The sequence below is a fragment of the Castanea sativa genome, chromosome 3 (genome assembly GCF_040712315.1).
Source record: "Castanea sativa cultivar Marrone di Chiusa Pesio chromosome 3, ASM4071231v1".
Lineage (NCBI taxonomy): Eukaryota > Viridiplantae > Streptophyta > Magnoliopsida > Fagales > Fagaceae > Castanea > Castanea sativa.
The window spans coordinates 53,898,307-53,912,431 of NC_134015.1; the positions used below are offsets into that span (position 1 = coordinate 53,898,307).

At 32.8% G+C, this 14,125-nt stretch overlaps 3 protein-coding genes and 1 pseudogene across 4 annotated transcripts; all 4 read left to right on the plus strand.

Moving 5' to 3' along the window:
- Positions 1–1,761: 1,761 nt before the first annotated feature.
- LOC142629167 (putative serine/threonine-protein kinase PBL1) lies at positions 1,762–2,635 on the plus strand. Its single transcript, XM_075803145.1, has 3 exons — positions 1,762–1,830; positions 1,952–2,086; positions 2,285–2,635. Exons 1-3 carry the CDS (start codon positions 1,762–1,764, stop codon positions 2,633–2,635), a joined length of 555 nt encoding a protein of 184 aa, XP_075659260.1.
- An 8,149-nt stretch (positions 2,636–10,784) lies between these two features.
- LOC142627753 (pentatricopeptide repeat-containing protein At2g02980, chloroplastic-like) lies at positions 10,785–13,021 on the plus strand. Of its 2 annotated transcripts, none has more exons than XR_012842932.1 (2): positions 10,785–11,533; positions 11,632–11,764. XR_012842932.1 is itself a non-coding variant. In XM_075801630.1 (2 exons), the coding sequence occupies exons 1-2, from the start codon at positions 11,282–11,284 to the stop codon at positions 12,066–12,068; spliced, it is 636 nt and encodes a 211-aa protein (XP_075657745.1). In that variant the 5' UTR covers positions 10,785–11,281; the 3' UTR covers positions 12,069–13,021. The 2 variants fall into 2 exon arrangements, 1 of the variants encoding a protein (XP_075657745.1); XM_075801630.1 differs by having other exon boundaries at positions 10,785–11,480; positions 11,632–13,021.
- LOC142629168 (pentatricopeptide repeat-containing protein At2g02980, chloroplastic-like) lies at positions 12,316–12,645 on the plus strand. The gene has a single exon (XM_075803146.1). The coding sequence runs from the start codon at positions 12,316–12,318 to the stop codon at positions 12,643–12,645; it is 330 nt and encodes a 109-aa protein (XP_075659261.1).
- On the plus strand, positions 13,013–14,104 carry LOC142627754 (extracellular ribonuclease LE-like; annotated as a pseudogene).
- Positions 14,105–14,125: the final 21 nt, after the last annotated feature.

Genomic DNA, 14,125 nt, shown 5'->3' on the forward strand with positions numbered 1-14,125 from the left:
CATGGCTGAAAGCAAGAAAATACATTTTTTTTACTATTCAGATTATTTTTGCTGCTATTCTTGGGTCTCACTACACTTTTTGATACTATTCATGAGTTTTATTGTACCATTTCAACTAACTTTTACATTTATCTACAGTACTTTCAACAAAAAAAATTTCAATTTTAACAAAATAAGCGGATCCTAAACAAATCTTAAAAAGAAAAATCCTTTGAGCGTCTATCCCTTTTTTCATATTTATTCCCATAATGCCCCTAGGTCATAATGAGGTGGACAGATCAAACTCCACAAATCAAAGTGAGACTGTTATGAGATGCACTATCTATGGTCGGGCCAACTTGTTTTAAGGCATAGACCAAAACCAATTGACTGCACAATGCCAATTACCCAGTGGCCCACTACTACCATCATTCCCTCCCACTTTTATTTATAATAAGTTAGCAAATCTTTGTGCAATCCACTTCTGAAATCTACTTTTTAGAACAATGTGCAAGTGCATGTTGAATAATGATGGGCAGTGGCTTGTAAAGTTTGTGTCTGTGACTCACCTCAAAAAAAAAAAAAAAAAAAATTGCATCTGTGTGAGACTGTACTACCATGATTGATGATACCATCCCATATTATATTATGTGTGTATATATATATATATATGCTTATTTTCTAATATTGAAATAAAAAGTGCGTTTAAATAAATTATTGGCTTACTTAAAAACAAAAAACCTACTTTATTTGTTTATTATAAAACTATTAAAGGGTGAGATAAATTGATTTAAGAAAGGGAATAAAAAAATAAGTTGTAAATAATTGGCAAATCTTTGTGCAATATACTTCTGTGTAATCTACTTTTTAGAACAATGAGTAAGTGCATGTTGAATGATATTGCACATATATTGTAAATAAAAATTACAAGCTAATCCTAAGATGCTAGGTTTTAGTTGGTGCATTCCGTGTATAAAATGTATACATATTTATTTTTCTTCTACTGTGGAATTATTAGACTATTAGGATTAAATTATAAATTTAAGGATCTATGCATTATTCACCTTATATTGAGTTGATTTTTTTTTTATTCTTTTATATGTATGGAAAGAAATAAGGAAAAAAAGATGTTAAGAACTATGTTAAAGGTTTTTTTTTTTTTTTTTTTTTTCAAGTCTCATGGTAGCATGTGGGCCGATTGGTTGGCCTTGAGGAGTTCATGGTGGTGACTCGAACACACAATGGATATCATTTTTGTGTAATAGTGCTTGCACAACACACAGTCAATTAAGGAGGAGCCCTAATTGTGACTACACTAATTCTTTGAACTATAAGCACAAACATGGCTAGTATTTTCCTTGAGTCATGTATTAATTAGCACCAACATGTATTAATTAGTTGAAGTATAAGCACAAATATGATTAGTTCTAACAATAATCAGTAATGATAACTAATAGCTACATTGGTTTGGTATGCTTATTAATGCAATGTGTGGTCGTGAGATGTTGGCCCACTTCTTTAAGCATTGATATATGGGTAGGTAATTTGTTTCAAATACTTACAATTCATGATTTACATGGTGGAAGAGTACTACTAGTTTCAAACTCTAAATTGTGCTTGCCGATTGATCTATAAGCAAAGATTGGTTAGTGATCTCCAAATATCTTCATGTAAAGCCTGATTACAGCTCCTTCATGTCTTGTCTTATCATATTTTGCGAGTATATTAATATTCCAATATGTAACCTAAGGATTTGATGAAGAAGATGGTTTCATGTTTGAAATGAAGAGGGAAGCCAAAGAGGAGAGCCAAAGAGGAGATAGAGACACCATTCATGAAGAATGGAAGAATGTTATTAGAGGAGTTAACTACCTTTTGCGATGGAGAAAGAAATCTTATTCTTGTCTTCTTTGCTGAAGAGCTCAGAAGAGCAACATACAACTGTAACCCACTTCAAATTTTTTGGATGCAGATGGTTCACTTTTACAAGGGTTCTTTGGAAGATCACTTATTTTCAGTTAAAAAGTATGGCAAAAGATCATGGGCTATACTTGGAGAGATGATCAAAGACATTGTCATTGGATCACAAATGAGTGTCCACCAAAATGTTCTAAAACTATTAGGATGTTTCTTAGAGACCAAAATCCGATTCTAGTGTATGAATTTGTAAGGGACATCATTCTCTCCAACTGTATTTGTATCCCATCAGCTAAGGGAAACTCTGAGCCATTACCATTGAAATGCAAATTAAGGATTGCAATGGGCATAGCTAATGCAGTTGCATATCTCTATACTGCATTTTCAGGCCTGTTATCCATACATATATATTCAGCTGGGTAACATAATATTGGATGAGAATAATGTTGCCAAATTTATTGATTTCTCACTTTCCATGTCAATTCCCGAAGGTCAATTGCATGTACAAGTTTTTCATATTCGTGGAAAACATGGGTACGCAATCCTTGAATATTCGCGTATGGGCTATTTAATTGAGAATGCTGATGTATATAGTTTTGGTGTGCTTATACTAACACTTTTGGCAGGACGGGGTTCATGTTTATACGGTGAATATGATTACGAGGCTTATAATCTAGTAGATTGGCCAATGCTTTGGTATAATGCCACTAAAAGAATTATCTTGAATGTTCCTGGCTAAAGAGATGTTTAAGCAAGCAATCAGGATCAATATAACCAAAGTGTAGCAAAGAACAGCTATTGAGAAACCTCCAAGTCAGTGGAAGCAATAATAAAGAATGGCAAATAGATTTTTGAGTGTCTTTTTACCATTAAGCCTGTCCAACTCACAAAATAAACCAATAATAAAAAGAGCATATTTTGACACTCCGGCCTTGAATGAAACAGTAGGAAGATATTCAAACATTTCCCTTTGATCTTGGGTACATGCAAACATGCCCATGATGGGAAGATTTTGCACCCTTGGTTCAGGGGAACTTATAGCAAGACTGCCTGATAATACAGGACCTTACTGGAGTTTTTTTTTTTTGGATGGGAAAAACCAAACTTCATTAAGAACTCAAGCCAACAATAACATTATGGAGAAGAGCTTGTTCCAGAAAACAAGGATTCTCTTCAACTCAAACTGAAAAATCATCAATGCAAAGTGCATGTTTAGCTAATAAGTGAGCGGGTCTATTGCCCTATCTCCCTACTCGTAGTTAATTAGTGCATGTTTATGACAGAATATAGAGCATTTCCTTGACAAGGGAGCTCCAACTATATTCACTGGAAACATTATATTAAAAATGAAAAGACCTCAGATGGTTTAGATGAATGTGGAGCGTAAATCGTTTGTTAACATATATAAGCTTATTTGGCTTTTTGGTGGAAAATGGACTAAAGTATATTTGTGCTTTGAAAAAGTAAGAAAAAAAATAATTAAGGTAAATGAAAAAGCTGTACTTAAACAAGAAAAACTAAAAGCTAAATGTAAAAGCTAGTAGAAAATGGATATGTATCTACACAGGTTTTCCCATTTCCCAAATGAGTATGATATTGAAGGAGTTGAAATTATGGCAGTGGGGAGAGTGCAGCAATGGTTGTGATTTACAAATACTGATACAACAAAAGAAAATGACCAGATTCAACAAAAGGAATTTAAATACCACAAGCCTAGGGTTGATTTAGAAACTCAAGCTAGGTAATTCATAAATGGTGCCTAAAGACCTTTGTTTTTTTCTTTTTTTGGACAAAGGAGATCAAAATTTCTGATGTATATAGTAATGAAGTAAAAATCAGCTTCAATTTTTCAGTTAATGCTAATATATAAAATTTTGTATCAGTCAACTGCAACTTTTGTCATGATAACGTGCCTAGTTTCAAATACAAAAATTGCACAACATCCTCCAAAATAACTTTAATTATGCAATTGTTCACAAAAGAGATCAAAACCATCATTATACAGGCAATAAGACATTAAAAATTTAAATAAAAAGTATCCATTCTGCAAATTGGAACCATCATTATTCCAATAGAACGCTACAATTAGAGATGGACTCTTCAATAACAAACTATCAAAGTTTTAATTCTCGTTTTATATTTGTTCCTCTTTAATTTTCCTTGAATTTTTTTCTAGGGTAAAATTGTTGCTCTTTTTGAAATCAAAGGCATATATATAGACATAAACCACCAAGCTTCCACATAAGCATGATATTTTTTTCTTTCATTTTCTCCGTAAACAAACTGAGAAAAAGAGAGAAAAGTTACCCCCAAACTCACTGGCTCCACAGTGTACTTCACAAATGAAGAATCTATTGAATTCACACCAAATTTAGCAAAAAAGCCCGTTGGAAGAGCCCAATGTGCAATGCTCTAATATAAACTCTGGCCCAAAAGAGAAAAAAAAACCCAAAGTTTCGGGTTTTTATCTTTTTGGGTCGTCGAAAAAGGCCCAGCTAGACTATAACACAAACACCTGAGAGAGCGATAAGATTACCGACACCATTTCACATTCTTTAGCAAGGTTATGATACGATAAGATTCTGCCTGTCTTGTACACCAACTATTGACACATTGTCGACCAACACTCTTCATTTCATTTAACCTTTATTCATTTCTCGTATCATCACAGAATACAAAATTGAATTGAACTAATATTCAACTAAGCCAATGAAAATTTTCCAATACCCTTATGATATGTCAAGTTTGTCGTACCGTTTATCTGCATGGGGTTGTCTTGACTTCTCAGAAGCTAGCTTGTTAGACGGCCAACGTGTCTGTATTCAACCGGTGACAATTGCGTCGTCGGGCACGTGGCAAAGCATGTGAGGCAAGAAAAGAAAAAAAAAAGAATAATCTGCGTGGTGAGGGGGACAAGTTGGAATATCTGTAATCATTGTTCTTCCTTAATCATGCTTTTTTTTTTTTTAAGTACACTTTAATATTGTGCTCTCTCTTTGGATGTTACAAGGCATGGTAGCTATGTTGGTAATGGCGTGATGAATTTGACTTTGGAAAAAAACCTTCTATTGCTTAGTGGACTCTTTCTTTTAAGTGGCATGCTTGATCCTTTCAACCTTCTTTATGCTTGAATAACCTCCAACACCACCAACCCCTCTACAAAAACAAAATAGAATATGCCCATTCCGTTCCTTTATACAACAGTAACAAAAGCCTTTTCAAAAGTTTCATATGACTTACAGTGAAAGAGCTTAAAAGTCCCTTCACGAATTCCTTCCTTCCTTCAAACCCAAAATGAAGATGGACAACATTAAAGCTAATCCCTTCATGCAGGGACGTAGCTATGCTTGGACCAGGGGGGGCAATGGCCCCCCTTGGTCCAATAATAAAAAGCAAAATATAAAATATATATTTATTCTCCATTTTTGTTCCATGCTTTCACAAAAAGTATACTTTCTTTATTCAATTTTTCATTAAATTTTAATTCTTTTTGTGAGTTTCTGTTTGAGTTCTAAATGATTTATGAAGTTTATCTTAAAGCATTAGCATAGGATAAGTGCAGCTTAAATGTTTGATGAAGTTCTCCAAAGAAACTTGAGATAAAAACACACACATATATATTCTTTTATAAGTAGCTTGGATAAAAAAAACATGATTGTCTTTGGGTTAATCTAGAGCTACAATATGAAGGTTTAGGGTATAACACATTTTTTAAGCATTTGGGTTTGAGTATATATCGCCCCTCTCACTCAAAATCCTAGCTCCGTCCCTGCTTCATGAATTCTCTTTTTATATGTTGGAACTCCGAGAAATGCCAATGGCTGGAATTTCGCTCTCTCAGGTGTTTATGTTATAAGTCTAGCTGGGCCTTTTTCGACGACCCAAAAAGATAAAAACCCGAAGCTTTGGTTTTTTTTTTTTTGGGCCATAGTTTATATTAGAGCATTCCACATTGGGCTCTTCCGTGCCTCAGCTAGTCGTTGGAGACTGAACAAAAGTTCATTTTTATGCTTTGATTCTGGGCTTTGGGTCTTTCATAGCATGGGACGTAAAAGGTAAATTTTTTTTGTTTCCCTTTAAAAAATAAAAGTAATTTCTTTCCTAAATAATTGAATTGTTACCAGAATTGAAAAATGGGAATTTCAACTTCAGTTCTTTTCCTAAGGAAATTAGTAAAGATCACTAAACTATAAAGCTTATGAAGTGGCGACTAAAAAGTAAATTATTAATATGGCATAAATAAATATATTTTATGCCAATGATTACATTGTTACATAAAAATCAATTGTAATGAGTGGCGAATTTATTTTACATCAATAGTTATCGGCCAAGTGAATCTTTAAAATTCTAATTAAATAAATGTCAAATGTCTTGCATATGACTAAAAATTGGAGGAAATTGAAGGATTTAATGGGAGGGAATGTTATCCCAACATAATTTTTTAAAAAGAATTTCTAAACTTATTATCATTAATTTAAATACAAATTTCATTGAAAAACTTATTAATAATACATTACTATGTTGTTCCTTTTCAATTGATTTTTATAATGGACTCAATTTTAGTGACTTTTTTAAAAAAATAAAAGCAAATTTTTATCAAAATCAATTGTACCATAATAACAAAATTTAAATTGTGAAGTAAAAACTAAGCATATTAATGGAGTAGTTCAATAAGCTACTTCTACATTCTTTTTCTTATCAAAAGGGAATAATACATGATGAGCAATTTGTATGCTCAATTCATTGGTAACCATACCATGAGTTTTTCATGAATTGTAAAAAATTTAAAGAAAATTCTAAGATAATGCCTAAAGTTCCCATAAAAGAAAAAGATAATTTTTTAGCCCTAAACATTCAATATTTTTTTTTTAAAAAGGTTAAGTTAAACATATCAAGAAAATCTACTTTTTTTAATATATGAATGATAAATAAGGGTTGTTTGGTAGGAGGATTTTTGTTTTTTTGTTTTTTTTTTAAAGTATGAAAATAATTTTCAAAAAATTGAATTTGAAAGAGAAAGTGAAACTAGTTTTCAAATAATAATTTTTTACATAATACGTGTTTGGCTCCTACATTTAACAACAATTTTCAAAAAAAAAAAAATGCTTGGGTCCTTTGGGAGACCATTTCTACTTTGAGATTTAAAAAAAAGAAGATTATTCTATAGAAAGTAATGTGTAGATTACTTTTTTTGGGGATAACGATAAGTTTCAAAATTGAAATGTGGGAATAAAACTAATGTACTTTAAAAAAAAAATTTATATATGATAAATTCAAATTTGTGATAAAGGTAAGTTTCTTAGTTTAAGAGATGAAAGAGTTTGGACAAATCTATAAGGTCCATTATTTTCAATTTATTACCAGCTATGCCATTAAAAACATTTTATGTATCTTGAAAATATCCTCTTGGCCGTTTCCAATATTCAATTTTCAACAAGGAAAATAGGAAATAATTTTATGAAAACTGCATTTAGAAAGGATCAGCTAAACAATAGATTCAAGTGTGGAACCCACTATTTTATGATTTCAAAAAAAAAAAAAATTGTGTTTAGATCTTCTTACCAAACAGACCCAAGATACAAAATATTTGGATTTAAAATATTAATTCTAAACACCACATCACAAAATGACATTAGTTTATGAAATAAACCAAAATAAAATATATTTTAAAAAATATTTTAAAATAACATTACTTTAATAAGTAACAGCAAAAAAATTCCGTGTTATAAATTAATCAACTACATCAACTAATTTTGTGCACTTAGAAACTATTTTTAAATTTTAAGGGTTGGAAACTCCTTTCAAATTCCTTCTAAAAAAAAACTCCTTTGAAATTGTCTCATTAGTTACGAAATAAGTTTTTATTTATTTATAAATTTTAGTATAAACTATAGTCAATTTATTGAGATTTGATAATGGAAATCAGATCCTAAAAGGAATAGAATAAAAGGAAGACAATCCTCAAGCCAAACCTTGAATCCCTCTTTAGTCCTCATCTTGTAATGTCATTGCCAAAGCATGAGCAACTCTCTTACAATGCCCTATTAAATATAGGAAAAAGAAATAATTAATGATCCTTATAATAATTAATTAGAGTTTCACTTTTTTTTAATTCCCATTCTTTAAAATAGGAGAATTATGAAGAAAATATGGTGGGATTGAAAGTTTTCAATTATTCTCAAAAACTCTAGAATAATCTTTTCAACAATATCAAAGTTTTTCAACATACCGACAAACTACCTATGTTCATCTAATACATATGTGCAATTCGTCTTTTGTATTTCCTTCTATGTTTTAAAAAATATTGCAATTAATCATTTAATGTTTTTTTTTACAAGACTAGTTATTTATTATCAAAAGTATAAAGCCCCGTCAACATCCTTTGCCTTACTTGCCCTTTATCTAATTTTCTATCCTCATTTTGGTGACATTTCTTTAAACTAAATCTAAATGTTACATAATTGGTGTCTTTTCCATCTTTCCATTTTTCCGACCTACCAAATTGACCTTAAGTTGTCTTTCTGCCACATCCTCGGTTGAATTTGTAAATCTGGGCAATCATGGATATCAACTGATCACTTCGTTTTATTTCGTATGTCATTCTTGGACTTATACTTTGTTAGATATTTAGGATCCAAAACTAGTATACACTTTTTAGGGTTTCCATTAAAGAGGATTGCATTTTTGTTATTCTTTTGGCGTTTGACTCTTTAAAGTGTCATTTTTTTTTATATACATTTAAGGTGAACTTTTTATTTTTAATTTAAAATCCATAAAAGGCTCGAAGAGCGGTAATCATGGGATCTTTTAGAAAATTTATGCTAATTGTTCTTTTGGTTTATATATCCTTTGTTAATATGATACTACAGTTCACATAAAACCTAATTTTGTGAATCTACTTAGGATCTTTCCAATGGTCTTTAGACCAAATGATATCTCCTTCCCCTAATTTTGAGAATCGCTTACAATTTTACCAATGATCATGGGTTCAATCTTGAAGAGTGTATGAGTTGTATTTATGCATTCGTGTGTGCATAGAAAATCTGCAATAGAATTTCTTGTGGCAAAAGTTGTGGTCTTAGTATTTTTCTAGAAAAATAAGGAAAGTTCAAGCATTGAAATGAAAGAAAAAAAATTAAACGTGAAGAACTGAATTGAAAATGTATCAAAGTTAGAGACTATAATTTGTAATTTAGTCTATTTCATTTAGTGAACCCTTTCTTCCTTCGACCTCCAAATACTTTGTCATGGAAATTTATCAATTAAGTTATAAGACTTTTGGCTAATTACTAACAATCCTTAATCTATAATTTACATCCTAAAATTTAAAGAAAGTTATAATAAACACCTCAATTAAACCAATTGTGTGAATTAGCACCCTTGGTTGATTGTAGTTTTGGTCACTGATGTAATTTTTAAAAATTTAAAATTGAAGCACACAGTCGTACTTTTTGAACCGGTATAAAGCTTAGCAGAAGCACAGAGTTATATTGGAGATTATGATATTCATTTTGAATTAGATTTAAAATGAATGTTTTATCACCAAGAGTTTTGTATTTAAGTAATATCATATTATCTCCATTATCAAGATAATTATTATTCAAATTCCGCCTCCTATGAATGTGACGATGAAATCATTGTAACAAAAAATAAAACTAAAGTCTTATGCAATATTCTTCTTATTTGTTTAATTTATCTTTTTCCAACTTTGGTATATAATTTGATAGATAATAAAGAGCATATGCATCAACTTGTGCACAAATTCGTGTCTATTTTAGAATAAGATTTTTTTTTTTTTACATGCTCACTTTTTAAAACACCCTTTTAGGGAACTGTGTTGCCCATAAACTTGCTAGAAGGGCTATTAGAAGTCCTTTTCTTGTTTGGATGGAGTCTCTTCCTCTTGATGTTCTTGATGTTTACCAACTTGATCTTTCAAGACTGCAATAATATAGTCTTTACCCCGTTGGGGATTTCGCTGTAAAAAAAAAAAAAAAAAAACCCTACTTCAGATTATCTATTTTACATTACATTTCATTAAAATATCAATTTTTCTTAATTTTTTTAATTGTTTCACTTTCTACATACACAACAACTACCATTTTCTTTCTTCCTTCATTTTTGAGATATGAAAGAATAAATAACTAAGTACAAAATAAATAGTGTTAATGTAAATTTACAATTTACACGATCAGCAAACTTGTAAATTTAGACAATTATACATGAATTGATATGGGTCATTTTTAGAAAAAATTGTGTAAATTTTTCATATTTTACTATTATACACTAACTGATGTGAATGCCTTTAGGATGTAGAAATTGGAACTGTGAATACATCTATTGAAATGGTCGATCTTAAGTACACTTGCACTGTGCCCGTGAGAAGGCAAGGAAGTGAAGGAACTAACATAAACCCGTAAATGCTATCTAAGAAGATGATCAATGACCCTGTTGGTTTTGTAGATAAGATCCTTGTAGTCACAAATAGTAAGGGTGTGTTTGTTTGGAGGTGAAATAGGGTGGATTGAAAACTTTAGAGAGAAAATAGGAAGGAAATTTTTTTTGGAGTGTGTTTGGTTGGATGGAAATGACGGAAAATAAATGGTGGCACTTAGGTATTTTCTTTCCGGGCATACCAAAATAGAGAGAAAACTAAAAGGAGAAGTTGGACATCATTTTTAGACGGAAATGCCCATATCCAATTGCACATGTGCTACACCCACGTAGCTTTTCTTCCCACTTTTTTCTTCTTCTTTTTTTTTCCTCTGGACACGCTTGCCTCCTCTTCTTCCTTTTTTTTTTTTTTAACTGGGCAGGCGTTGCCTGCCTTTTATTTATTTATTTTTACTAGGCAAGCGTTGCCTGCCCCTCTCTTTTTTTCTTTTTTCTTGCTTTCTTTTGTGTTTTTTTTTTTTTTTGTTTAGATGTGATTTTTTAATGGACATGATTTTTATTTTTTAATAAATTTAGGTGATTGATTTTTTTTTAATCACTTTTTTTGTTTTAATTAGATATCATTTTTTAATAAGAATATATGCGTAAATTAATACAAACTACCTTCATTCTTACAAAATGGAAGGACCTCCCACTTTTTTGCCCTTCCACCGTTTTCTATTTTTCTACTTCTCCGCCCCTCTAACTCTAAGACGGGATTACCATGTGAACTTGACAAGTCTTTCCCAGCCCAACCTCATTCTCACACAAACACAACACAACCAACACATATGGCAGCAGCTTAACGCTCTCCAAATCAGCCCATTTTCTTATTCTCCTCCAAAACCCAACACAATAATAACCTCTCCCCCTCTGTCTCTCTAACCCCATTGCACTTCTCTCAGAGAGCTCAAGCAAATCCAAGCCTTTACCATCAAAACCCACCTCCAAAATGACATCACTCCTTCTGCTACCTTTAAGGACCATGCCCACCAACTGTTCGACCAAATTCTCCAACCAGACATTGTGGTCTTCAACTCCATGGCCCGTAAATACTCCCGCTAAAATGCCCCTCTTCAGGCCATTTTGCTCTTTTCTGATATCCTATGCTCTGGCATTGTCCCGTGCAAGCTCTAAGGCATTGCAAGAAGGTAAACAATTGCATTGCCTCGCTACCAAACTTGGTCTCAACCATAACATATATGTATGTCCCACATTGATAAATATGTATACTGAGTGCAATGATGTGAACGCGGCTCTTTGATAAGATAGCTGAGCATTGTGTTGTTTGTTATAATGCAGTAATCACAGGGTATGCTCGAAGTAGTCGGCCCAATGAGGCGTTTTCATTGTTTTGTGAATTGCAACCGAGTGATTTCAAGCCTACTGATGTAACACTGCTTAGCACACTTTCATCTTGTGCTTTGTTAGGAGCATTAGACTTAGGGAGGTGGATACATGAGTATGTGAAGATGCATGGTTTTGACAAATATGTAAAGGTCAAAACTGCTCTTATAGATATGTATGCAAAGTGTGGACGCTTGGATGATGGCATGATGCAGTTTGCGAACATGTCAGCAAGAGATACACAGGCTTGGTCAGCCATGGTTATGGCATATGCAACTCATGGGCATGGTTCCAAAGCCATATCATTGTTTGAAGAAACAAAGAGGGCAAGAGTGCGACCTGATGAGATTACATTTTTGGGTCTTTTAAAGGCTTGCAGCCACACTGGCTAAGTAAGGGAAGGTTGTGAGTATTTCTATAGCATGAGTGACAAGTATGGGATTATTCCGGGTATCAAGCACTATGGATGTATGGTGGATTTGCTTAGTCGAGCTGGTCGCTTAGATGAAGCTTATAAGTTCATCAATGGATTACCAATTTAGCCCACTCCCATACTTTGGCAAAGCTTGGTATCTGCTTGTAGCAGCCATGGCAATGTAGAATTGGCAAAGTGAGTGATTAGATGAATTTTTGAACTGGATGACTCTCATGGAGGAGACTGTGATCTTATCGAACTTGTGTGCAAGGGCTGGGAGATGGGAAGATGTGAATTATATGAGGAAACTTATGAAAGACAAGGGGGTGGTGAAGGTACCTGGGTGTAGTTCAGTGGAGGTGAACAATGTTGTGCATGAATTCTTCTCTGGGGAGGGAGTGCAATCTGTTTCTACAGATTTGCTCCGGGCACTTGACAAGTTAGTCAAGGAATTGAAGTTGGTTGGGTATATTCCTGATATTTCTTTAGTTTTTCATGCAGACATGGAAGATGAGGACAAAGAAATTACTCTAAGATATCATTGTGAGAAATAGGCTATTGCTTTTGGGCTTCTAAACTCTCCCCCTGGTACAAAAATTCGGGTGGTGAAGAACTTATGTGGGGATTGTCTCTATACAGCAAATAGTACAAGTCATAATCAACAATGAGTAATGAATTATATAAATCTAGCAATTTGATGATCCGTACCAGCTTCTGGGTTTAGGCAAATGTATGATGCAAGGAATCTATTTGTACAAAAGTGGTTCCAAAGAGTGGAATAAAGCCTTTTGTTGATTTGTACAGATACAAAATTGGTTCCAAAAAGTGGAATAAAGCCTTTTGTAATTTAGGCAAATCAATTACTTTTAAAGCCAACTTTTAAACACAAAGCAAAGGAAAATGATGTGGCAGAAGTTTTCCCTGCTCTCAATGGGGACATTTTACAGGTCTGAGTGTCTTTTGTTGCTATTTTTTGTGGTTGGTTTTCTGTAACTTTTTATGTAGCAAGGAAAAAAAAGAAGTCAAAGTTAGTTGTTTCAATATGATAAGTAAATAATAATTTTATTAAATTTATTTTTTTCACGAAAATACAGTCAACCAATGAAGTTGTGGAAATAAGTCAATAATTTTGTCCCATACTCCCAGTGTGAAAGGCTAATTAGGGGCATTTGTTTCTCACAACGCAGGTGATAAATTAATGGTAATAGCAGGATATGCTGCACCAAATATTCTGTCCACACGTACGTTTTTGCCAATAAATACTGCCATTCACATCATGAAACTATCACCCTAAGTCCAAAAACAAATTCCACACCTCTCTCTCTCACAGACACACACACACACACACACACATGAAAGATTGAAAGTATGAAACCCAATTGTGCAATCTTCATCAAGCTTTTAATAGTACAATGCCTAGCAATTGGCTGTGTTTCACAGAGTTTCGATTTCTTCTACCTTGTACAACAGGTGAGTGGGATTATTTAAGAGAGAGATCATCCTTTTGAACGCTACTTACTCTTATTTGATGTTGTCATAACATCAGAACTTTTTTCTTGATTTCACCACTCTAAATCTCTAATGCAGTGGCCTGGATAATACTATGACACAAAACAAAGTTGTTGCTATTCAACAACAGGAAAACCCAAAACTGATTTCAGCATTCAATGGCTTTGACCTAATTACAATGATGGCTCATACCCATCCAACTGCAATCCTAACAGCCCTTTTGTGAAATCCAAGGTACCAATTTCTCATTAGGAAAGTGTAAAAGTTGTTATCAATTTTACCATATGAAACTTATAAACTAGCTTGATAATAAAGGTAATTAGTGCTACATCAACAACATAAGTACTTATATTCCATCACTAATAAAGTTCATTGTATACCATTCTATAGATTTCAGACCAAATTAGCAGAATGCAAGTAAGTTGGCCAACATTGACCTGCCCAAGCAGCAGTGGTTCCTCATTTTGGTCACATGAATGGGAAAAACATGGGACTTACTATTAATGATTTTATATTGAACGAGGT

Coding starts and splice junctions, on each gene's coding strand:
- LOC142629167 (XM_075803145.1), top strand. CDS start 1,762: ATGAAGAGGGAAGCCAAAGAGGAGAGCCAAAGAGGAGATAGAGACACC. Junction 1,831..1,951: donor TTCATGAAGAATGGAAGAAT/GTTATTAGAGGA, acceptor TTTTGGATGCAG/ATGGTTCACTTTTACAAGGG. Junction 2,087..2,284: donor AAATGAGTGTCCACCAAAAT/GTTCTAAAACTA, acceptor CTGCATTTTCAG/GCCTGTTATCCATACATATA.
- LOC142627753 (XM_075801630.1), top strand. CDS start 11,282: ATGACATCACTCCTTCTGCTACCTTTAAGGACCATGCCCACCAACTGT. Junction 11,481..11,631: donor CTCTAAGGCATTGCAAGAAG/GTAAACAATTGC, acceptor GTTATAATGCAG/TAATCACAGGGTATGCTCGA.
- LOC142629168 (XM_075803146.1), top strand. CDS start 12,316: ATGACTCTCATGGAGGAGACTGTGATCTTATCGAACTTGTGTGCAAGG.